The sequence below is a fragment of the Diabrotica undecimpunctata genome, chromosome 7 (assembly GCF_040954645.1).
Source record: "Diabrotica undecimpunctata isolate CICGRU chromosome 7, icDiaUnde3, whole genome shotgun sequence".
In the NCBI taxonomy this organism is placed as follows: Eukaryota; Metazoa; Arthropoda; class Insecta; order Coleoptera; family Chrysomelidae; genus Diabrotica; species Diabrotica undecimpunctata.
In genome coordinates, this window is record NC_092809.1 from 66,059,946 (window position 1) to 66,086,597 (window position 26,652).

The following is a 26,652-nucleotide window of genomic DNA, read 5'->3' on the forward strand; positions in this document are numbered from 1 at the left end:
AAATATGTACTTTACAGTGTACATGATGACTGACAGACGGTACTGGAAAAAACCGTTAACTGAGAAGGAACTTTATGAAATCATCAATGGAGATAATTCCGATTTAGAGGAACTAAATATCGAAGAGGATAATTACTTTGAAGATCGTGATATGCAGTGTAGGGGTAAGTGGGACTCTTCTTAGTTTTTTATTCCTTTTTCTTTAGCAAAATTGTGTGATATTAGAGAACTGTTGTTTGTAGATGAGAATGAATTGGTGGAAGGCGATATATGTGAGGAACCAGAAGAAGCTGCGCTGATTGAAATTGTGTCCAAATCACATGATATTCAAGATACGCCAATGCAAGAAATACACACATGTCAGACAACACACGAATTTGCAAGCGAATACCTGAAGTCACAAAATTTAATTGAAAAAGAACAGATCAGTTGGATAAAGGGGATCTATGAAATGTCAAAAAATATTCAGTTTTATAAAAGTAAGAAACAAGAAGTGATAAGTTTACCCAGTCCAGTAGAAATTTTTTACCAGTATTTCACGGATGAGCTCCTCAATATCTGCGTAGAAAAAACAAACTTATATGCTGTTGTTAGCTCTGTGCCAAACTTTCCCGCTACAAACATTGCAGAAGTCAAGACATTTTTTGGAATTCGGTTAATAATGGGTAATTTGAATTATCCGAGAGTCCGAATGTACTGGGAACAAAAATTTGCAGTTCCTCTAATATCTGAAAATATGCAAGTAAACAGATTTTTCAAACTACGAAATACGATGCATTTCACTTCCAACGAAGATTAACAGCCGGAAGACCGACTGTGGAAAGTACTCCCCCTTTTCAATACCATAAGAAAAAGATGCAGGCAGTTGGAACCGGAGGAGGTATATAGTATCGATGAACAAATGGTTCCTTTTAAGGGTGCTGTGAATATTAAACAATACATTAAAAATAAGCCGACGAGATGGGGTATAAAATTATTCCTATTATGTGGGATAAGTGGAACAATATATGATTTCATCGTCTACCAAGGTGCACATACAGAACTGAAGGCAGAGTATATGTTGTTTGGCCAGTCTCCGGCTGTAGTAATGCACCTATCTGAGCAAATACCTCCAGGAGCACAACTTTATTTTGACAATCATTTCAGTTCTTATTGGTTATTTCAATTGTTGTCAAAGAAACCAATATATGCCGCTGGTACAATTCGGTTGGACCGCTTTTCTAAACCACCTTTTACTATGTGCCAAGAGAATAAAAAGAAACTTACCAGGGATTTCGTCGAGAACGTTATCTGCAGAAAATCTGGTGTTGTACTAACCAAGTGGATTGATAGCGGAGTTGTTACTCTGGGTTCCAATTTCGTTGGAGTAAGTTCTTCTGATGTATGTCGAAGATGGAAAAAGAAGATAAAAGAGTATATTGAAGTGACACGCCCCAAAGTAGTTTCTCTTTATAACAATGGGATGGGAGGTGTTGACAAGTGCTATTTTCTTATTTCTTTGTACAGATCGTTTATCAGAACAAAGAAATGGACTGTTCGATTAATGTCACATACTGTTGACATGGCTGTCACCAACAGCTGGTTGGAATATAGAAAGCAATCGGAGGAGCTGAAAATACCGCAAAAAAATGTCATGGACCTTATACATTTTCGACAACACGTTGCTGAGGCACTTATTTTGGCAGGAAAAATACCCAGCAAAAAACGGGGGAGACCAGTTTCAAATAATCCTTTACATCCTCAAGGTAGTTCTCCTGTAGGTAACGCAGCAGGTCCTTCTGGTAAACAAGTGCGTCCGATTGAAGATATTCGTTATGATAACTTTGGCCATTTACCGACTTTCTGTGACAAAATCGCTCGTTGTAAAGGAAGCAACTTTGGATTAAAAACGTATATTCGTTGCACAAAATGTCAAGTATCATTATGTATTGCTCGAAATCAAAACTGTTTTACAGATTTTCATACCAAATAAATAGTTTTTGTCAATTACAGTCTTATAAATAAAAATCATTTCATATTGATATGTGTCTGTTAATCATTGTGTACACTGCAGTAACTGCGTAACTTCAGAATGTCAAATTTGACAAATTTCCTGAGGAGCTTAAAAATTGTAGAAAAGTATTTCTAATAATCGCTAAAACTTAAAAAAAAATTATATATCGTTTTAAAAAATTCGTGTCGAAAAGGGTTAAGATAATAAACGCTTTCTAACGCGGTTTGTTTGACAGACGCAACGACGTGAAAATTGATGCAATTTATATCGCGTTCCGAAACTAAAAGAAAAGAAAGAGTATTGCTAGGCTAATTAAATCTATAGCTCTTACATTTTTGGACTTTTCAATTTGGTCGGGTTCACGATATTATCACTTTTGTGTAAATGCATTAGATCCTCCAACTCGTACACGCACACACACGAACGCGCACACACATACATTTGATTGAATTTGATCTTTGTGCAGCGACAATAAAGCGCAAATTGACTCTTCGACGTTAGGAACATACCTACATTGTTTAGACAACAGTGAGTGCTTGTAATTAATTACAAACTTTATTGAATAGCAATAAAGTTTAAATTGACTCTACATATAGTTAGAAAATATTTGTATGGCAAAAAGAAAAGGGCTGTTTTAGGGTTTTCCCGGAAATTATTAGAATTACTCGAATTATTCGAAGCCTAACATATGCAGCAGCAGTATCACCAAACCGACATAATCCAGAACTGCATAACGTTTTTACTGATCGATTTACAAATAAATTTCAACAAACACATCAAATTGATTATCCTTTTTTACTTTCGTATACAATCATACTTAATCCAAATTAAATTTTCAATTTCCAAAAACCTATGACACCCCTTCAATCTACAACCCTGCACCATGGACAATATCTATTTCTTCTATCGACATCAGTCTAACAAACCTAAGAAAATCAGAGATACCATCAACCGTCATTAAACAAAAGTTTCTTACACTATTAAACAGATATGGCAATACCTACAACATATACATCGATTGCTCAAAAAATGAATACAGAGGTGGAGCAGCAATTTATTCGGAAGATTCCTCAGTTAGTTTCAAATTGTCGTCAAATACAACCATCTTTTTGGCTGAATTATTCGCAATTCTAAAAGCACTATCGTTAATATAAAACAAACACAAAGAAATATGTATAATAATCACAGATTCTCTAAGTTCATTATCCTCACTGACTCTATTGTACTGTGACAACTCCATTCTACTTCTTATTAAAAAAGAACTTAAAAACATTTCAAATAAAAACATCCAAGTTCACTTTTTTTGGGTTCCTTCTCATGTCGGAATTGAAGTTAATGAAATTGTAGATAAACTGACTAAGAACGCACCAACTAACCCGATAGCCAAAGAAAGTAACATATTGATACAAAACAATTTAAAACCACCCACAACACCCACCCACAACACAACCACCCACAACAAATAATAACTCAAAAATGGCAACAAACTTAAAACACCACTCCATCAAGGCTATACGAAGTCAACAAACATCCATATCTTTAAAAACCAAAAATAAAAGACAGAAGAGAGCAAGTGATACTTACCCGTCTCCGTATCGGCCATACTTGACTTACTCATGACTATTTATTACATCGCAAAAATAAACCAGTGTGTGAAGTGTGTAATAGTGTTCTAACGGTAACACATTTTTTAATACAGTATCCAAAATATAACAGTAAACGACTCAAATATAGCATACATAACTCGCTAAGAGATGCCCTAAAAGAAAATACAGATACCCAAAGAATATTTTTTTATCTTAAAGACTGTCAACCCATTCAAAAGATCTAAAACATACATTGTAATACATATACATATTATTATTATTGTAAACTAATGTATATACACTAATTGTATCAACTGTGACATTATTCTAAATACTCTAATGACCCTGCGTGGTTAATGCGTTAGTAAAAAAAAAGAGTTTACCGTTTTCTTTATTTTCTTTTATTGATGATTAAATTTCTTTCAAATAAATATTCTTTGACTTCGTATGCTGATTTTTTTTAAATTCGGTTAAAAAAATAAGAAATACCAGATGATTCTATATAACTTTCTTTGTGTGTAGTACTATCTTAACTTTGATGTTTTTTTTTTCATTATTGTCGCTTTCTGATTAAAATATATATTGAGAATATGGAAACTGGCAGAAATTATTATGATTTCTAAAACCTGTACATGAGGTTCCGTTACACAAACCGATATTTCTGTTTCCTTTAATATCAAAGCCGCTTGACAAAATTTACTTAAAACAATTCTTCTTCTTTATGTGTCGTCTTCTACTGAAAGTTGGCGACCATCAAACGATAGGCTTCTCTGTTTTGTGCCGCATGTATTATGTTCGCAGCTTCTGGTATTTGAAACCATTCTTTCAAGTTTCTCAGCCAGGATTTCTTCTTTCTTCCCAAACCTCCTCTACCTTTAATCTTGCCTTCCACGATAAGCTGTAGCAGACTGTACTTATAATTACATGGCTCAGGTATGACGCTTTCCTCCTTTTAACAGTTGTTCACAATTCCACCTCTTTACCCATTCGTCTTAATATCTCTGTGTTGGTCACTCTGTCTGTCCAAGGTATTCTCACTATGTGTCGATACAGCCACATTTCTAGATACGCTAACTTCTTTATAGTTGCTGCTGTTAACGTCCACCCTTTAACTCCGTAAAGTAGCGTAGAGAGTACGTAGCATTTCGTGGCGCGCCATCTGAGGTTAACGCTTAGGTGGCGGTTGCTTAAGAGCTTTCTCATTTTGATGAATTTGGATCTTGTTATTTCAATTCGGATCTTAATCTTTACATCTTAAAACAATTAAACAATTTACTGAAATAAGAAATATGATTATAACAACATAAGCTTAAACCTAATTTTGAAAAAATAATATCCAAAGAATCTCACAAAAAAAGAAAGTATTTTCAACGTTGCACAGGCCTTAGATAAAGTCGGGCATATATATTTTATGCGTAAATGAAAAAAAAAATGCCAAAAAGTATGCACAATTGTTGCAGTTTGATGCTGATATTGCGTAGTCCGGTTGTTCACTCAGAGCAAAATAGAAGGAAAACGCTGGGTCAGAAGAAAACAACTTTCCTGGCTGCTTAACATTACTCAATGGAGAGGTAAGGGTAGCAGGTAGATAGTCTTTTACGTTCCCGGTAGAAAATAGTTCTACTTTAGAGATGCGACCCTGCCCACGTCAGCCATAATTATCTCTCAATCTACTGGTACATGGGAGAAATTATGTCCTAAACCCATTCTCCCACCTAATTACCAAAGTTTCCATTTACATATCCTACTCTGTCAGACAGCAGCATCAGTACCAAGATAGAGCGTAAGGGAAATGATCCTGGATCGGTATATTATTGGATACTAGAGCTGTTAAATTAGCAGATCGATAACCGGTATAAGTAATCCCCCACCTGTTGGTCAACAGCTACGGGTGGAAGAACCCACACGTGGTAGGGCACTTCATTGCCTTGGAGCATAGAAATTAACTCCGAAGGTGGAAGAACTAAATTATTCAACGGCATTAGGATGTGGAAAGCCAGGAGATGACTACCACGTTAAAGATCCGTAAGGATATCCCTAGTAAAAATCATCATGGATCCACTAATGGATAATTTACTTAATGATCATGGAGCTCGGAATCCAAGATCTGCCAGGGGAGGACAATCAGATTTAGACGACAGGGCCTCTCAGGTCGTCATCAAGGTAAATCCATGTCAAGCAAATAAGAATAACACTATAGCCTTGAAAATCGGAACATGGAACGTAAGAAGTTTAAACCAATCAGGCAAACTGGATAAGGCTGTGTTGGAAATGTGCAGAATGAAAATTAACATACTGGGCCTTAAAGATGCAGGCCTCAGAAAGCTGTCTGTAACTTTGTGCCCTACTCTGATCGAGTATTAATGCTGTCTCTAAACTCTCATTTAAAACGTAAAATAAATTTAATCCAAGTATATGCACTCACTGCAGACAAGAATGAAGACACCACAGAGGCCTTCTATGAACAAATCGACAATGTTTTAAGGCAAACTAAAAGACAAGATATAAATATTATAATGGGCGATTTGAACGCTAAAGTGGGCCAAGAAGAAGTGGAGAATTATGTGGGACGATATGGACTCGGGGAAAGGAATGAACGTGGCGAGAGGCTTGTCGATTTCTGTGTCAATGAGGAACTCATAATTACAAATACCTTGTTCAAACTTCCTAAACGAAGACTATATACATGAAGGTCACCAGCTGACAATTACAACAAAATAGTCAGAAATCAAATAGATTATATTATCGTCAAACGAAGATATAGAAATTCTATAATATCATCTAAAACTTACCCAGGAGCGGATATATCGTATCGATATCGTATCGAAAAATACAAGACGTCTCAAAAAAGACAACACATATGCGGAAACGAAATTTAAAATAAACGAGAACTTAAGGAAAGTCAAAGAAGATAATGCGGAAACTTATACTATTGACCAAAAATGGGGAAAAATTCAACATGCCCTTGTGTCAGTTGGAAAGGAACCCTCAAACCACTTGGAGAAAAACAAAACCTTGGATGACAGTAGAACTTATTGAACTTATGGCAGAAACGAGGCAAACATAAGGCAAAAGACCTAAATAAATATAAAGAAATTCAGAGAAACATCAGAAAGAAAATTCGAGAGGCAAAAGAAATATCCTTAAGAATAATAAAGGGGATATTATTTCTGATATAAAGGAGAGATTATGTCACTGGACCAATTACATCTAACAACTATTTAATGATGAAAGAGAAGAACTGTCATTAGAAATCACCGAGGATACCGGACCACCAATATTAAGAGAAAAAGTCATATATGCCATCACAAACACAAAAGAGGGTAAAGCTACTGGACCAGATGATGTGCCAATCGGATTACTGAAATTAATCGATGAAGATGTTATTGATGTCATGGTTGAACTCTTTAATCTAATATATCAGACTGCCACAATCCCCAGACAATGGCTGCAATCGAACTTTGTAGCAATTCCCAAAAAGCCAAGTTCAAAAACTTGCTCAGATCACAGAACAATAGCTTTAATGAGTCACACACCTAAAACATTTTTGAAAATAATTCACAGCAGAATTGTTAAAACTCTTGAATATGAAATTAGTGACAGACAATTTGGCTTTAGAAATGGTATGAGTACAATAGATGCTTTGTTCGGCTTGAATGTGCTGGCTCAGAGATGCATGGAAATAAATCATGACATGTACTTATGTTTTGTAGACTTTGAAAAGGCGTTTGATAGGGTTCAACATAAAAAGCCTATGGATATATTAAAAAGCAAAAATATTGACAGTCGTGATATGAAAATTATATCCAACTTATATTGGAATCAAACTGCCAAGGTAAGAGTTGACAACCAGTACACCCAAAATATCAAAATACAGGGAGGAGTCCGCCAGGGTTGCGTGCTGTCCCCACTACTTTTCAATGTCTACAGTGAAGCTGTATTTTAAAAAGCGCTCTCAGAGTCAGTAGAAGGTATATCTATCAATGAAGAAGTTTTGACTTACGTTTTGCAGACGATACAGTAATAATGAGGGATAACAACAATGATTTACAGAACGTAATGCAACGCCTTATTGAACGCTGTCATGAGTACGGACTGAAGATAAATTTAAAGAAAACTAAATGCATGATCATGACTAAATATGCACATGCAAATATCCAATTGACTATTGAAGATACTGCAATTGAGAGTGCTAATAACTATAAATACTTAGGAACATGGATAACCTCAGATGTAGACCAAACCAAAGAAATTATTACACGCATTGAAATAGCACGTGCATCATTTTTTAAACTTAAAAAGTTTCTTTGTTGTAGGGATATAAGGTTAGAACTACGCCTGAAAATGCTTCGATGTTACGTGTTGTCTACTCTTGTTTATGGCTTGGAAGCGTGGACACTAAAACAAGTCCATCTGAATAAGTTGGCCGCCTTTGAATTTTGGTGTTACAGAAGAATCCTACGAATATCATGGATTCAAAGAATGTCAAACGTGGAAGTAACTAGAATGATAGGAAATGGGGCGGAAATAATATTAACTATCAAAAGACGAAAACTTGAGTACTTAGGACATGTCATGAGAGGGCAAAAATACGCATTATTACAACTTATTATGCAAGGCAAAATCCGAGGAAAGCGAAATGTGGGAAGACGAAGAATATCCTGGCTTAAAAACTTATAGGAATGGTTTGAATGCAGTAGTGCAGAACTTTTTAGGGCGGCAGTCAACAGAGTCCGCATGGCCATGATGATTTCCAACCTTCGATAGAAGATGGAACTTAAAGAAGAAGAATAGAGAGGTCGAACGGTTGAGGAATTGTTTCATCTAGCTTCCGACCGAAAAGTATTTCAACAGCTTGTTAATATGACGATAGGCAACGTTTGAAAACATGCATACAAAGAAGAAGTTATAACCGAGCAATAGTTTAATAGTTTAATAGTTTAAGCAGACAAAGAGGTTTTCAGATTTACAATACAGCAGATGCCAAATTTAGACTAGAAATAGACTTCTCGACTATTTTTTAAATTAAAATGAAAAATTACTCATAAAAACGTTAAAAATTAACTTTTCATTAGTTCCACCAATTTTTTAATCACTGGATATCCGTCGACTACTCTTTTAAAGCAGATAATGACCAGACAAATAATGTCGCAAAATTAATCATATTTTAGAAACACAACAGTAAATTGTAGTTCCCGCATTTTTGCCAGATAAGAGAAACCCAGAATTTTTTGTTAGTGGGTGTTATCAACTGATAGAGTGTTACATTGTGATTTGTGATACGGTTTTCCTGTCTGTAGAATATTATAAATAGTTCATCAGTTTGATTTTATTAGAAAAAATAAAAATGATTTTCTTGGTGTTAGTTGCGTTAGTGTGTGTTGCGATAAGCAAAAATGCAATGTTCTTTGCTGGGGTAAGCATGGTGTTTTTATTTAGGTCTATTTCTGCTTAACGCATTCACCATTTTTTGAATATTTCTGCCAATATTTTCTATAATACTCATGTCGGGCTCAATAATAATTTTCTATCAAACTGTTGTTCAATGTATTTTATTGTTTTCCTCATTCTTTTAAATTTTTTATTTTAATCGAATTAAATCCGACTAAATATTTTACCTTTCATTTCAGATGTGATGTTTGTTTTGTGTGATTTGCTTTCTTCATTTTCCTTTATCTAATCTCTTATTCTTTTTTCTTAACGACAATAAGTTCAAATTTATAAATATGTACTCTAGAGCAACTTAACTGTAGGTACAAAAAATTGTAGGTAATATGTACATGTTCCCTCCCAATTATCCTTGTCAGTGGAAATATATAGAATTTTCATTTAAAGATTGCACAATTTACATCGTGGAACAACTTTTAAATTATCGAATAATTAATTACCGAAAATTATTTTAATGAATATTGTAGTTTGTTAAATCCTACAATATTGCCCACAAAAATGGCCGTTTGCTTCAAGTGTTGTTTCTGAAAGAACAGTTCATTCTAAACAAAACGTGCTAATAAACATTTTTATTCAAGATTATGTCACATTTTCTTGTTGAAATATTTTTTTCTACCGTGTACAGATTTTTGGTAAATCGCTGTTTTCCGTTTTCACCTCTCCCTATGAGGGACGGTGTTGGATAGAAGCCCAGGGGAAGGAGTGGCAAACTCTTTTGCTTTTTTTTTCGATGTCTCAAAATTGACATTCTCAGCAATATTCATGTTGTTTGTGTGCTTTTTAGAGGTTCAGTGGCATTTTGGCCTCTGATGACTGCGACTGGAATATTATTTTCCTGTTTTATAAGTATATACAAATCGTTGCAAGCATCACAATTTGACGAACCATATCTTGATTAGTGTAAGTTCTAGAATATTTTACAATAGACTATTTTAAAGTAAAGAAAATAAGCTTTCTGCTTTATTTTGTTCATATTTAAAATGTACAAAAAAAATAGTTATAATTAATAAGTAATAATTAAGTTATAAAGAAATTTAAAAAAATAGTCGTTAAACTTCGCTAAAAATCGTTAAAAATAAAACACCTTAAAGAACCGTATATTACCTAAAATTAGCTCTGGAGCCCTCTATTGTAGACCATTTTAAAGTTAATTGATTTTTGTTTTAACTAATTTTACCAATGCATATATCTAAAACTGCGTAGAAAAAAGTTATGAAAGAATGTTTACGAAAAAATAGGGAAAATCGACAAAAAATGGTTGCGAACTTTGAAAAATCAGTCTGTAATACTGTAAATCACAAATACTTTTTCCAACCGTCAGATATTTTATATAATTAACCATAGAAAATTTAATTTTAACCCTAAACGGCGTGGTGAATATTTTGTGCGTAAACGGCGTTCTGACGTATCGGGGATCGCGTATGTAACAATTAAAAATATGCATTATTGAAGAAGAAAAGCTAGTTTTTTATTTTTAGTATATTATGTTAAATATAATTAACCATTGTATACAAAAACTTTTCAGGACAAAAGATTGTTTTCAAAATTTCTCTTAAAATATATTTTCTGAAAATGTTGCCATGAAAAAAACGCGAGCAGACATTACTTCAAATAAATCAATAATAATAAGAAAAATTAATCAAAATTCATACATAAACAAAATGTTGAATGGCAAATGAACATAAAAATGCTACTTATGAAATAAAAACTAAATAAACTAAAAAACGTGCACACGTAATTTATTACACAAATCTAGGCAAAATTTTTTAAAACACTCTAAAAAATAGGTCTTTTGCAAGAAAAACACAGATATAAAGTTTTCCTCTTCTTTTTTGGTGGAAATAAGGAGCAAATTTTTCGATTTTCTCGTATTAGTTTGTCGGATGAACCAACATTAGTTTCATCATATGCCATATTTTTCTCCCCTAGTATACGACCGATTAACATTCGAAGTTCACGTGGTAGTCTTATATTATGAAACCATTCTCTCACATATGGTTCAATCAACTGTTTAGCAACAATCTTCATAAATTCCATCATAGTAAGAATATCTCTATCACGGTGTGATTGATGTATAATAAATGAATTTGTTGTACTCATGTCAAGAATTCGGAAAAAGATTGCCATTGTCCAACGACGGGTTTGGCGACTCGAAGAATAAACAGTACGTTTTTGATCCATTGAATCAACGCCACCTTTAGTGTTGTTATAAAATACATTTATTTCATCTTTCTCAGTAAACGGATCTGTTTCTATCGCATGATGACTTGTTTTTCGTCGGCACGTGTGAAAAAATTGTATAAAACTAAACTAAAATTGTATTTAGTATATCCATAAAGTAAAGAACTCACGTTTTTATTACGTGAGAGTAAAAATTCATTAAAAACTTCCCCATTATTTTTTTTAACGTTACGGTTACTGCCAAATGTTAGTTTGCACAATTTAATAACAGCTTGGGTAGGTATACCAAATTTTTTTTTGCTTCAGAGAGTCCAATACTATCACTACCCTTACCACAATATAGATATTATGTGTTATAAATATAACGCGTTGTGGCGTCAGCAAGAAATTGCAATTTTAATCCATATTTAGCCTGTTTTGATGGCATATACATTTTGAAGCTGCAATTGCCACGAAATGCTATTAGCATTTCATCAACAATTGTATTAGACCCTAAAGAAAATGAGGTTTGTGAGCTTAGATTAAATCTTTCGAGTAATTCCGTTATTCCAGCACCTGGGTCAGTTTTTTTCTGTTCTTATCGATTAACTGGATCATCGAATCTCAAATAGTTGATAAAAGCGGAAAATCTTTTTGCAGACAAAGAATGTCTAAAAATATCTTGTCCTGTTCCGTCTGTTGCAAACAAGGTGGCTATATCCTCATGGTTTGATTTAAACACAGCTGTATAAATCAGTAAACCTAGAAAGCAATTCATTTCTTCAATTATTATGACATTGCGGAGTTCCGTTCTTGAGGGATTTGAATACTTAGATCTGACATTTTCAAGTTTTTTATTTGTCTACTTAATAAGCTCTTATGTAATATCTGCTGTAAATATAGATTTCCAGGCAACAATAGGCTTTACTTTTGCTGCTACTAAAGTGGAAGTTGGTATTTTTATGAGATTATGAGCTGGTCTTCGTATATTTTTGTTAAGTGCAGTTGCCGACCGTTTGAATCTATTTTGGCCATAAAAGTATTTTGGTTATTTTCGGTCTTCAACATTTTCAGTATCAGAAGATGATTCCTTAAAAGTTTGAATTATACCTACTTCAACTGGTTCCTCGTCAGCAGATTCCTCTGAGTCGGTTTCGTGGTCACTGAGTATATAGTCAGCATCCTCCTAATCAGACAATTCCACATCAGAGTCAAGCGAATCAAATATTTCCATTACTGTCTTTTTAAAATTAGGATCATCGTATCTAACTCGTTTTGAAACAGGGTGTTTTGACATGTTTGACTACAAAAAATAAACAAAATTATTTTATTGAATATCCGATATAATTGTAGTTTGTAACATACCCACCCTCGTGATGTCCAGAGAACCACAAGCACAGCGTAACTTGAAAACTAAAAGGAACGGAATGATTACACGCCACCGTAAGGTTGACAACAGACTAACTTAAAGGTACTGGGAAGCGCAAATCTAAATGACCAGTAGTGGATGGGGTACTATCCACACACCTAAGTCGCAGCAGTCCGTGGGATGTAACAACGCCTGTTAAGGGTTAAATAACTTTTCTCCCGATTTATATGTACTAAAACTGCATAGAATTCACCCAGATGCACCCTAGTGCATAAGGGCAAATTCACGCTTTGCTAAAAAACGCAACCCTTTAAATGGTATCACTCAGTGATTTTTCATATTTGGCAGTCCATTTACCATATGAAATAATAAAATTTCTATAACGTTGCAGTTCCTTTTTGCCCTATTTTTTGAACATAGTCAATAGCCTTTGTTATGAGCAACGGATAAAACGTAACCACTGGTACGAAGAAATTCGTCTTGAATATTTGAAGGCTTTTATACCTTCAAAGAAAAGATCCAAAGATTTGCTAGATATAAATAGGAATAATCTGCAAATTATCGTAGGTCTTTAACAGGAGACTGTCACCTCAAGTGATACATGAATTAAATTAAAATGACAGAAACTGCGATTTGCAGATTTTTTTAGGCTAAAGACAAGACATTGAAATACTTTCTGTGCAACTGCAACTGCTTAGAGTTGGACATAACATGGCTCAATATACTTTATCATTATCATCGCGAGCCCTACGACTTCGTAGAAATATCACCAAATTCGTGATATATCTTCTTTGCTAGTGCAGGCTTAATGCCAAGATTTAATGACAGTCTTTTTGTATTGAATTTAACTTTTAAAATGCGTTCGTTAATCGGCATATTCCACTCCATATTATTACATTACTCTTGAAGTCTGCCATTCGTTTAAGTTTTGTCTTGGTTTCAGTTAAACCTAGGATATTTAATAATTATCGGAATCATTGGCAGCAGAATTTTGATCTTTTCTGTGATACGTACGTATTTAATTTCTAGGCATTCAATTCTGAAAATGATCCGATAAACATGAAGTTAACAAAATTGCTTGATGTAAAAATCGAAAGCAAATCTGATTATTGGAAGAATGATTTAAGCAGACTTCTTCAATCGCAAGCTGAGGAAAATAGTATAGGTATTGTATAGAAAACAAAGTTTTTAAATTATTTTAAATAAATAAATAAATTTATTTATTTATATCAAATAAAAATCTTTTTTTCATATATACATGGGAGAAACATTGTTCAGTTACTTCTATAATGTATGTATGTAATAAACTTAATTTTAGACGAAAAATTTAAAAGATTACATCCAATTTTGGTATAGATTCAAACCAAATATCTCCATATATTATTAGCCTATACTAATTCTAGAAAATTGTATTCAAATAATTTCTTCACAGTCTTTATTTATATTCGTAGTTTCTTTATTCTGATCGAAATTATTCCATACTTACTTACTTGACACAAGGTGACAACTTTGATAAAGAAACTATAAAGAAATTAAAGATATATAGGTCAACAACGTCTTTCCCGTCTCAATTTCCTTAACCTTTCTCTTACTAGCATTGTACGTCTATATTAATTGTCTTTTTACAAGCCGAAACTTATCGTTTATATGAGCCGTTGAAAACCAGAGTGGTCTAAGTCAGAAATGCTGGTATTCTGGAAACGATGACTTAAAGTTAACATGTTGGCTTTAAATAGGAACATAGAGACTGACTATGATCAGGATGGTTTTTAATAAAAAAAAGCTTAAACTTAAACAATTCCAGCGGAACAATGAGTCAGCATTCGAAATTTATAAATTGTTTTAATAGTTTGACTTTTTTTTTTTTTGGACTGAGGTGGAAACATTCTAAACGGACTAGGGAAGGTGTCCCTAGTACTGTTGGACTCGATCCAGAAGGGACACATGCTAACGCACGCTACCCAGTGTAGGGCCTCGTGCCCCGCATGCCCCCCTGGCCGGTCGCCTACCAACTAAAACCACCCCTTCTTCGACCCAGAATACCCCCGGACGAGTTCCTTAGAGAACGAAACATGGGAGTATCCTGCGCTGTCTGTACGGAATGTGCAGGACTATGCCAAGATTATCGTACAATTTACCTATGCTGCTATCCTGATAACGGGTAGCAGATAGGGAAGGTTCGGTTTCCTTACAGGCGAGGAAGATGTAATATAATACTTGTCGTTGTTAACCGGGAGTAGTGATGGTGTACACAGACTAATGAGAGAGAGAGAGAGAGAGAAAAGGAAAAAAGAAAATATAGTAGGGTACGTGCTTAATGGCTAGTAGGGCCATCACTTTTTTTAGAACCTTTATTATCAATACATAGCCCAGTTTATGCGTTATCACGTACTTACGTTATTATGTTACGCGGCGATTTTCGAAGATTGCGCAGCACGTGCCGATAAAGTGTAAGGTGCGGGAAGACACCTCCCTCATCTTGCTTGTTCAGCTCTTTCTATTATGGTCTTTCTTTTCATTATCTTTGTGATGTGGTCTATTATGTACTCAAAATTCTGTTTATTAAGCATCGCGATCTGCATTATGTTATTGGGCGTTATCGCTCCTAGCCTGTTCAGCAGCCTATTTTGTTCGGGTGCAAAGACATTACATTGGAAAATGCAATGCTCCGCGTCATCCTTTACGTCGCATGTTGAGCACCTATCATCGTTGGATTTTTTGATAGTATGTGTGTAAGACCTGAAAGATCCATGTCCAGTCAAAAACTGTGTAAAGTAGTAATTCACTCGTTTAAACTTACATTGGTACCACGCCACCACATCAGGGATGAGCGTTTTGGTCCATTGAGCTTTCGTCGTCTGTGCCTCCCATTCCGTTTGCCATTCTGTAAGCATTTGTTCCCTTATGGTAGCTCTAGTCTGTGGGATGTGGCCGTTTTGGTTTTCATAGAGCAACTGCCGCTCTCTGACCAGAAGGTGAATGGGGAGTGTACCCGCGATTGTCTGTAGGGCCACCGTGGACGTGGTTCTGTACGCACTCGTGACCTTAAGAAGAGGTTTTCTCTGTGCTCTTGTTAACAAATCTTTATACTTTTTATATCTAAGGACATCGATCCAGACGGGGGTTCCATATAGGAGGGTCGACTGCACAATATGTAGGTAAAGTCTTCTTTTATTGCTGCTTGGCCCTCCTAAGTTTGGTATTATTCGCTGGATGGCTGCTGTCTGTGCTTCCGCCTTCTTGGTCACTCTTGAGAGATGGCTTGAGAAACGCAAGCCTCTGTCCAAATCTATACCTAAATATTTAGCACAGTTGGTTCCTTTAAGCTCATTGCTACCTATCCGGAAGATCAATTCCGGTCCGTCTCTCGGGGCTTTAAGGATGACCGGTTCGGTCTTTTCACCCGACAATTCTAAGTCATTATTCATCATCCACCTATTTACTTTATCAAAGCAGTTGTTTACTGCATCGACGACTTCCAAATAATTGTCACCCGTTGTTAAAATGGCTAAATCGTCAGCATAGGCTATTGCCATGCTATTTCTACCGTAGTCTATGTCTAGTACCCCATTATATAACACATTCCATAACGTTGGACCTAGTACGGATCCTTGCGGTACACCGGCTGTCAGACTGATTTCTACATTTTTTGCCACAATTAGGTATCTATCACTTAGATATCTTTTTATGATATTTACCAGGTATGCCGACACCTCGGCGATCTCTAGTCTATTAATGATGTGAGCCCAGTTTGCGGAATTAAACGCGTTCTTCACATCAAACATTGTTAGAACAGCCCATCTTCTTCTTGTGTTTTTTTACGGTGTCTGTAATGTGTTTGACCGCATCTATCGCCGACCTTGATTTCCTAAATCCGTACTGTCTAGTCGAGATGATGCCTTTTTCACTCAACTCCTCTTCAAGGCGATTTTTAATAATGTTTTTGTATAGTTTCCCCATGCAGTCTAAGAGACAAATCGGCCGATAAGAGTTGGCTTCGTCCGGATCTTTGCCGGGTTTCGGTATGAGTGTCAGTCTCGCACGTTTGAGGTCTTCGGGAAACTCTTGTCTCACAAGCAGCTGATTAAAGATGCGTATTACCGTTTCTGGTTTTAGCATTGTGATTAATTTGATCGCCTCTGGTGGCACACGATCTGGTCCAGGGGATTTACCTATCTTAATGGACTCTGCCGCTCTGGTGAATTCTGCGGTACTAATGCCTGCCGGACAGATCTGTTCATTCTGTATGAAAGGTGTAATCTGTTTTGTGGGAAAGAGGGTACACACAATTTCCGGATCTCCGGAGCTGAGATCTCGGATCTCAGCGTTTTTGTGGCTATTTTGTACGCTTGGCCCCATACATCGTTTTCCAGCGTCTCGCACAGGTTCTTCCAACAGGTACGCTTGGCTCTTTTTATCATTTTGTTTAATTCTTGTTTGGCGCTTTTGTATTCCTCCTTGGTCTGCTGAGTCCTCTCTCTTTGTGCGATCCGCCTGATTCTCAGGCATTCTGCCCGTTTTAGTTGTATTTCGTCGTTCCACCAGTACGGTACGGTATATGTGACATATTTACTCTTACTGCTTAGTCTCTGTGCTCTAATAATCGCGTTTCTAAAGGTGGGAAAATCAGTAGCTTCTTCTTGTAAGTTTCTTACATTTTCAGTAAATCTTACTTTATTGAAAACGAGTGTCCTTCGGCCATTTCCTGGTGTGACCTTAGTGCCAATCTCGAAGGTGATGTATTTGTGGAACGTGAAAATATTATCCTCTAATACATCCCAGTTGTTTATTTTGTTGGCGTAATGATTTGATGCTAGGGTAACGTCTATATGACTCCGTGATACTCCTCTTTCAAAAGTATGTTTACCATTATTCAACACTACTAAATCAGCCGTAGAAATCCATTCATTCCATATTTCCCCTTTATTGTCATTCCGTGGGGACCCCCAAAGAATGGATTTGGCGTTTATATCACCAACGATTATAAAGTGTTTCTCTGTAGGTGACGCCTCAATGATATTGTCTACCTTCTCTCGGTATAGTGTAATGTTAATGTTAGGTGAGATATAACAGGCTATTATTGATACGTCGTTCATGTTTACCTTAACGAAACCTTCTTTCTTCGTTATCTTCCTGATTTGCACACGTTTGTTCAATAAGTAGATGGCAACATCTGACCGTGTATCGGTAATCCAACCAAATTTCTTAACGATATTCACATTTGGTTCGGGGACTATTATAAGATCTGCATTTATTGCTAAGGCTTTAGCGTAAATTAGGTCGTGTGCCACCTTGGCCCTACCGATGTTCACTTGCAGGATCTTAAGTGTCTTCAACCTGTTCGAAGCCATTTTGGAGTCTATACCACTAGCCGTTTAGGTCACTTGATGAGGGGGGTTTCTTCAACCTATCCGCACCGGTCAATGACCGCGCTCGCCTGAGGGGTTGGAGAGGTAGGGGCAATTGAGTCCCTATCCGAGGGGGGAGGAGGGAGGGAGTTCGAACGCGAGCGCGAAGATACCTTAACACGTGTGAGTTCTTCCGCCGTGTCCTCACATAATGAGTTAAATTCCTCCATTAACGAGGAGAAAGCAGCGCCGTTAAATACATCATCGTCCATTTTTCCCCGCTCCTCTCCAGAGGTGGATGGTTCTTCCTGAACGATACGGCGCAGTATGCTGCGCCTGTAATAAGGGGGCCTCCGTATCCCTATTCTGGGAACCGAGCTTCGCCCTCTACAGAGCCTTCCTAAAGGATCCACATTTCCCGCTTCCAATGCGGTGCTTTTCATTGCAGACCACACAGTGCTCCTCCTCTTTGCATTGCTCAAAGGTATGTCCTCCCTTTCCGCATCTGTGGCACATACCGCTACGGTCCGGGCCGGTACATCTGGTCGCTTCATGCTGATACGACCAGCATCTCTGACACCTTTTGACGACGTACCTTCTTTCCACTTCACATCTTACCAGACCCACCTTTAAATATCCCAGATCTAAAATCTTCTTAGCCGCTTGCGCCGTGAGGATGACAGTTGCAGCCTTAGTATAATTTCTCATTGGCCTAATTTGCTTTACAGAGAAGCTCGGCTCCCATCTACCGATCTCACGCTGAATGGCCGTCTTAATGTGTTCTTCCTCAACATTAGCGGTCATACCTCTAACATGTATAATCACGTTTCTTTCATTTCCTACCAGTTTCGCGGTAAGCCCATTCTCAGTTTTCGTGATGGCCTCTCTGATTTTCGTGGCAGCTCCCTGATCTTTATCTATTGTGATAAGTAGCTTTCCGTCGCAAGTGCTGCGCATGCTACGGATAGACTCTTTAGCCTCTGAGTTCCCGACGGCTTTCTCGACTCCCTCCAACAGTTGGGAGTAGGTAGAGTCACTCTTAGAGACGATAAAACCGTACGTTGGTCGTTCTCGTCGCGTGGCCGTCGTAAATATCTGAACAGTCGTGCCTCGGGTCTGTGCAAAGATAATCTCCGCCATTTTGCGAAGTTCCACTACTGGTATGTAGCTCACGTGGTGTAATGCCACGGAGTCCTCCGGCGAGGCCTCATCCCTGACACGCTCAAGTGCGTGCCAGAGTTCCTCCGCCGACTTAGGTCTTATTTTAATGACCATTTCTTTCTTGGAAATAGTTTATTAATAGTTTGACTTAGACCACTCTGGTTTTCAATACGTTTAATGTTGTGGAGTAAAGCAAAAAAAAAATAGAATTACAAACGATGGTGTATTTCTATGTATGATATACAAGATTAAATTCTTATTCATAAAGAATATCGTCGTCTAAAAGTCTTGATGAATGGGCGGTATAAATGCCAAAAGATCTTCCATATCCTTCTTTTTCTTAGTAGTAACTGGTATTGGAGCTTCATAAAGTTTTGAAAATTCAATATTTTGAAAATTGGCAATACGTCCTTTTCGTACAGGTTGCAAGTTTATGGCATCAAAAGGAAACTCCTCATCAAGTGTTTCTTTATAAAATATTTTATGGGGGTAACTTTTTCAAAATTGTAGCCATTGGATTTTCAGCCATGACACTGGCGCGTTATCTACATTTTTCTTTTGTCTGGTAACAGCTGCTTCTAGGTTTTGTGAGGATACAAAATTATTTCTGTCCATCTTGCAAACAAAATACGGTTTCTTTGTGCGACACTTCTTAAACACTATATACCAGTCGTCAGGAACATGCTTCACTCTATTCTTTGCGTATTGTACGATAACGCCAAAATCGCGATCATTCGGGAGAAAGGAATGTCCGGATACCTTAAATTTATGGTCGGTCTACTATTTCTAAATTATCGGAATCTGCACTCAGTTTCAACCAAAACAAACACTGTTTAAAGTTTCTATTCTGTCCCCCACATGCATCACTAAATGCAGTGATGTATCTTGCGTCCTTTGCGTGTTCTAGAACATGTTTTCAAATACAAGATCCTATTTTTTGTGCTCATCGAGAGGCTGTAGTTTCATCCCAGGCATAAAGAAACACCTTGTCTTCGTCCCTAAACTCGTGAATACCCAAATTATACACATACACGTTTCTTTTATAGTAGGCTACGGAGCAGGTCAAAGTTGGAAACGGTAAGTCTTTTTCCAAACCAAACGTGAATCCATGCACTCTCCCTTTTTCACGCATGTTTGTAATTTTAGCTTCTTTCAAAACCTTTCTAGCCTTTTCACCAGGCCTTAAATGCCGTTTATGTTGTGGTTGAAGCACTTTCTTTATATTTTTGTCTATTTCCTGGCTCACCTGATTTTTGTTTGTCACGCTTTACACACGTATCTCGTAATGGTACGTGAAAGTGAAGATTAAAGTCGCGATGGAAAATTTGTCTGTATACACTTTCTAACACAAGAAGAGCGTTGCTGCTACACATTTCTCTTCATACAAGTTATACATTGTACGTACATTGAGTTGTGGATCTAAAAACTTGTAAGTGGCAGGTTTAGACAATTTAACAATATCACATAGAAAAGCATTTTGTGCTGAACAATTAGCCATGTTCCAGAAATTTGTAAACATAGCTTTCCTTTCTTCCTAAGAAATTTTTTGACTGCATTTGCCCTGGCATGGATACTCCCTGTTATGAAGCTCTTTCGCCTTTATCAACTTTTAAATGTAGCAACATATTGTTCTCCACAGTTTCTTTTTTGTTTTCGAACATTTTTAATGTGTTTACTTGGCTCTCTAGTTCGATTTCTGTCGACATGCTTGGTAGTTGATCCCAGTATCAACTTCGGATGTTTTTTAGCTGAAACAAACGTGCAAATAAAATATTGCTATTCACGCATTTAAGGTTTTGAAAGAAAAATAGATATATGTATTCTCACCAAGACCAAGAAAAAAGGGAAAAGGAAATGAAGAGATAGGAGAATATATACATATCTACAGTTCAGTGAGTAAAGTGAGTAAAGATAACAGAGCTAACAGAGAAGTCTTTGTTGCCATTCAAAAAAATCTTAAAAATAATATTAAATCGTGAAATACAAAACAATGGGCACAACATCGTAATTGTCGAAGTGTATGCCCCAAATGAAGATGCAGATTCAAAAAATAAAGACGATTTCTACAACAAGATGAATAAAATATTCTCTGAAGTTAAAGAAAACTGTGACATCTTTGTACTAGGAGATTTAAACGGCAGAGTAGGGAGAGAAGAAAATAACAGAGTCGTAGAAAGATACGGGAACAAATAAGTAATGACAACGAAATGCGTCTTAGAGATTTTTGTCAAACAATGTCTCTTAAAATTAGAAATGGATTTTTTCAACATAGAGACATCCACAAATGTACATGGATACCACCTACTAGGAATCTGCGCTTGATAATCGTGGATCAGAATGTGGATTCGACCATCGTTTACTTATGGCCAACGTGATAGTTAATTATCCTAAAAACAATAACACTTAGGTACAGAATAAAGAAAAGGGACAAAAAGTAACATACCCTAAATATAACCTAGGTAGCTTAAAAGAAAATTCAACGAAATTTCTTTACAAATTACGATTGGCCACAAAATTACAAAATGTGGATCGAAAAAATATATCAGCAAAAGAATTATACCAGCAACTTAAAAAATGTATTCATGAGGCTACAAGTGAAGCTTTGGGGTATAAAGACAAACATGAAACAGAAAATCAAGAATGGTGGTTGGAGAATATGCAAACGTTAATAAACAAGAAAAAAATTGCTTATCAGAAATGGATGTCAACGGTAAAGAAGGAAAAATATAAGATATATAAAAAATTAAATCGAGATGTAAAAAAGAGAAGTAGTGAAAAGTAAAATAATGAGATGTGGGATCGAAGATGTGTATACTGCACTGATGGTATATTCGTTCTGCAGCAAGTAATCGAAAAACAATAGGCAAGAAATCTATCTACCCACCTATTACTTGTAGATTTAGAGAAGACGATACTGTTCCTTTAAAACTGTTTCACACATTGACGAAAGTAGGTCTCAGTAGAAAGTATGTGGATGTTATCACAAATATATACAAAAATTCAAGAAGTGTCGTTAAAGAAGGAAACTTTATATCTGAATTGAAGAATGTTGTCTCTCTTCGACCTTATTTAAAATATATATTTAATCATCGCTAAAGCAGTGGAGGAAACAAATATCCGAAATAGGAATAGATACAGGCGGTGGCAAATGTCTAACAATTTAATTTTTCGCAAATGATAAGGTAGTCGTAGCGAAGGATGAGGAAGACATGGACTACATGTATGGAAAAATAAAGAAAAAATATAAAAAATGGGACCTTAATATGAATATGTCAAAGAGAGAGTATCTTAAAATAGGAGATGATGATGGATTTTCTAAGGTGAGCATGTGGTGTATCCTAAAGAGATCATATCTAGAATAAAGATATTAGAAGGAGAATAAATACTGTATGTTCCCGTTTAGACAGAATTGAAACAGGACAACTAGTGTGGTATGGTCACGTGAAGCAAGTGAATGAAGATAAATGGCCAAAGAAAGCTTTAAATTACATACCACAACAAAGAAGACAATGGAAATGCCTTCAGTTGCCTGGGAAGAAAATATACTGCACATAAGGAGAGATAGAGCTATCAAAGAAGAAGAATGGATGGACAGAAAACGATGGCGGTCGAAATGCGAGAAGCGGTAGAGGGCTGTAGGAACCTCGCCCATTTGTAATATATATATATATATATATATATATATATATATATATATATATATATATATATATATATATAGTTAGTATGTTAGTTATGTTTCAACTTTTTTTTAAGTCACGTTCAATCAGACTACTATATTAATCTACCTACTACAATCAGACCTCTTGCATAAGGTGGATTAGGAGATTTCAGCTAAAGTTCCTGTTAAGGGTGGCGTCAGATAGCGATGTGCTATGACACCGATAATATTTAATATCTACTCTAAATTATTGTTGGAAATAACATTAAACAATCGTAGCGACGATGTTAAATTTTAGTAAACAAAAAGAGAGATCCAACAGACCTCAAGAATTATCGATCAATAAGCCTATTAACACCCTTTACAAGCTTTTCACAAAAAAAATAACAAATACACTGGTAACAAAATTAGATTTTTACCAACCTATGAGGGAATAAGCAGATTTAGGAAAAACTTTGGCACCAACGACGACCTCCACTGAATAAAAGAGATTATAGAAAACTTCATCGAATACAATTTTATTTACCAGATTATATGGATCTATGTTTCTTCGTTGTCTTTTTAGATAGTATACCTGTAGGATATATTTTTTACGAATGGTTTTTTTCTTATTTTTTTGGGTTAAAATAATTTTATTTATATCTACTTTTAAAAACCTGATGGCGCTTTGACGGTTTGCTTTGTTTGAATTTTAATTTAATAATAGAATTTCAATTTTATATTTATTTATGTGCAATAAATATAAAGCACGTGGTGTTCGTGTGTATTGAGGTATAAAAAATGCTTATTAAAAGCTTAAAATTTTATGAAATATAATTTTTAATAACTTTTCTGAATTATATCATTCCATCATCAGTTTACTAAAAGAGAGAGTAAAAATAGCAATATTAAAAAACAAGTAAGTCAAAATTTAAATATATAGAAAGAACACGTTGGTTTTTTACTACTTACATAAAAAGATACATAAAAAGTTTAGTAAACTGATAATGGAATGATTTAATTCCGAAAAGATCTTCTTTAAAATAAAAATTTTAAGCTTTTAATAAGCATTTTTTATACCTCAATACACACGAACACCACGTACTTTGTATTCAACAGGTATACTAGCCACTCCTGGATATTTCCACTTCATGGTTTGTTCCAGTTTCACTTTTATTTTTGCAATAAATATGATTATTTAATATTTTGGTTTATTTCTCAAAGCCAAACTTCTTTTTTACATTACTTCTAAGAGAAGACGTTTTCACACCTGAGAGACTGGGCTAAACGATGCCCAACTATTGGCTCCCAAAGAAAGGTATGAGTACTATTGTTCTACATTGGTTCTCAATAATTTTCGAAGGTAGTTATATTGTTACAAGTTTAAACTATTATTTTTATTCGTTTTTTAAACACTAAATATAAATATTCTAATGCAAATAAATATGTCATATTTAATAAATTTAATACTTTTAAATTTATTATTTAGTAAATATTTAGAACTTTGTGATATTTTAGGAAAAAACGAAGAATATGTACAAGTTCCTCTAAAACTGTCTTTTGGAATTGAAAGATTAAATAATAAACATTCTTTTGAGGAAGGAATAGAAAGTATTTTTAAGACTTGTGGATCTTTAGTTGGAAGAAGTCAGTTACCATTCTGCCGCTTTAATCCGTTTAAAGGCCACGAAGATAACTCCAATTCATATCCAAGGAGTTGTAGAGAAATACTAGAGAGCGGTAAGTTAGCTATATATAACATCTATCAGAGCAATAACGCAAAAACTATGATGTAATCGCTAATTAAATTTACGTCGAAATTATTTAGTTAATTTTTATATTTACGTGTTCTCGTCTATTACTGGATTTAAGTTCTTAATGTCCCTTAACTAATCGGAACTGCCTGACATTGTACTTTAGCCGAAAAGAGTTTAACTAGTTTATTAAAATAAAAAATATAAGCACAATGTTTATAAAGTAAAAATGTTTACTAAAAATGCTTAAAATGATAGATGTTTAAACTTTTAAAATACATATTTTAAAGAATTACGTTTCGAAACGAGAAACGTGTAACTTTGATTGCTTTTTGTTTTTTATTGTCATTTATTTCTTTTTTTTTATCGTCATTAAATATTCTGACACAATAAATGCTATATTTTCTTTATTCTTTAACCTTCTATAACTCAAACCTCAAAATATTACGCCATTAGATTTTATCTAAAATATTGATATAGGTCAAATAAATGAGTTATCAGTACTTTGGTTTATTGGCTCTTATTATTGGTCACAAAAAACGATAAACTAACATTTTATTAAAAAAAACTCAAAAAAATCTTCTTCTTCTAAATGTGCCTATATTATAGAGATGTGGGCGACTACATTGGCCCATCTTATTCTATTCGCAGCAGCTCGAAATAGTTCAGTTAACGTTAGACCAGTCCACTTCCTACGAGTGGCCAGCCAGGATTTACGTCTACGTCCAGGGCCTCTCTTTCCAAATACAAAATACAATTTACAGCATTCTACTATGATTTTGGCACCTTTTGCTGTTGCTCTTAACCCAGTTAATATATATATATATATATATATATATATATATATATATATATATATATATATATATATATATATATATATATATATTGCCTAGGTAAATATATTACAGGCTTTGGTCTTACTTTTTAAAATGTGTGGCTTATGTTTTAACCATGGTATTTTATATTTGCCACAAAATCTTGAAAAATCATAATCTTGACCACTTCCTTCCATGGTCTCATCTGGATCACTGAGTAGATCTTGTGCGGTCTGCTCAGGATCTGTATCGTGGATATTGTGTTGAGATCAAACAACTATTAAGTCTTGATCAGCAATTAGTGGTGCCACATCGCTATCTACCCCTTCATACTATTTTATTGACGGGTTCTTCATTTTCTTGTCCATATTTACCTGCAATAAACCAAAAAGGGCATAAAAATACTCAGCGCTTATAATACAGTATGTTCAACAATCCATATTTAACTAAAAATCTTACCTTTTATGATAAGATTACAACTTTTCTTAAGTGATCTTTTAAAAAATCAACACACGCTAACACTTGCGAAGTTAGACTTTTCTAACGTTCCGACGACCAACCGCTGTCGGCTATAAGTTAATAGATATTTTCAACACTATTTAACATAGTCTTACCAAAGTACATTGCTCAAGAATTTTTTTTTTTTTTTATTTAAAATTAACGTGTCTCGACAGCTTATGGTCATTGACACGGGTACAGTAGTTTACAACATATTTTATATAGGTATAGGTACAAGAATTTAATATGAACATTTTTTTTTATAGAAAGTTTAGAACAATAAAGCTTATCACTATGCACTGTTTATATTAGCTGAAATAAACTTGTTTCTTTTAAAAATCTAAGAACACTGTCAAAACGGTTTGGAACACTGAGAATGTCTTTTAGATTTCCTTTTAGGTTGTGCTTGTTTCTGGAAGAGTCATACTGGCAGCAGTCCACTATCACGTGTTTGATGGTCAGGACGTTATTTCAGTAGTGGCATACTGGAGGGTTTTCTGATGCCATAAGGTATCCATGTGTGAGACGTGTATGCCCTATTCGTAGTCGGTGAATAACTGATTTTTCTTTCCTGTTCATAGAGGAGATATTGACGCGAGATAAGCTGGGCTGAACTTCATGCAGCTTAGTTTTTGTTTTACTCCACAGGTCCGCCCATGAGCTGAGGATTTTTTGTTTTACCAATATTTTAAGATCCGTATGGATTTGGACCTCTTGGAAGGCTATGTCAGAAGAACATGCTGCTTTAGCGGCTTGGTCTGCTTTTTCGTTTCCCAATATACCAACATGACATGGAGTCCAGATCATTATGACTTTTATGTTAGCAGAATATAGTTGGTTACAGATAGTGTGGATTTCCTAGTGTGCATCTTATTGA

The 26,652-nt window shown here is 35.3% G+C and overlaps 1 protein-coding gene across 1 annotated transcript in view; it reads left to right on the top strand.

Moving 5' to 3' along the window:
- The first annotated feature begins 8,864 nt into the window (after positions 1-8,864).
- Positions 8,865-26,652, top strand: part of LOC140446808 (microfibril-associated glycoprotein 4-like) — a 33,069-nt gene continuing 15,281 nt past the window's right edge. The window contains exons 1-3 of the mRNA XM_072539400.1: positions 8,865-8,995; positions 13,586-13,721; positions 24,224-24,445. Of these exons, the coding sequence (XP_072395501.1) occupies positions 8,927-8,995; positions 13,586-13,721; positions 24,224-24,445 (427 nt within the window). The 5' untranslated portion in view covers positions 8,865-8,926. The remainder of the gene's footprint in view (positions 8,996-13,585; positions 13,722-24,223; positions 24,446-26,652) is intronic.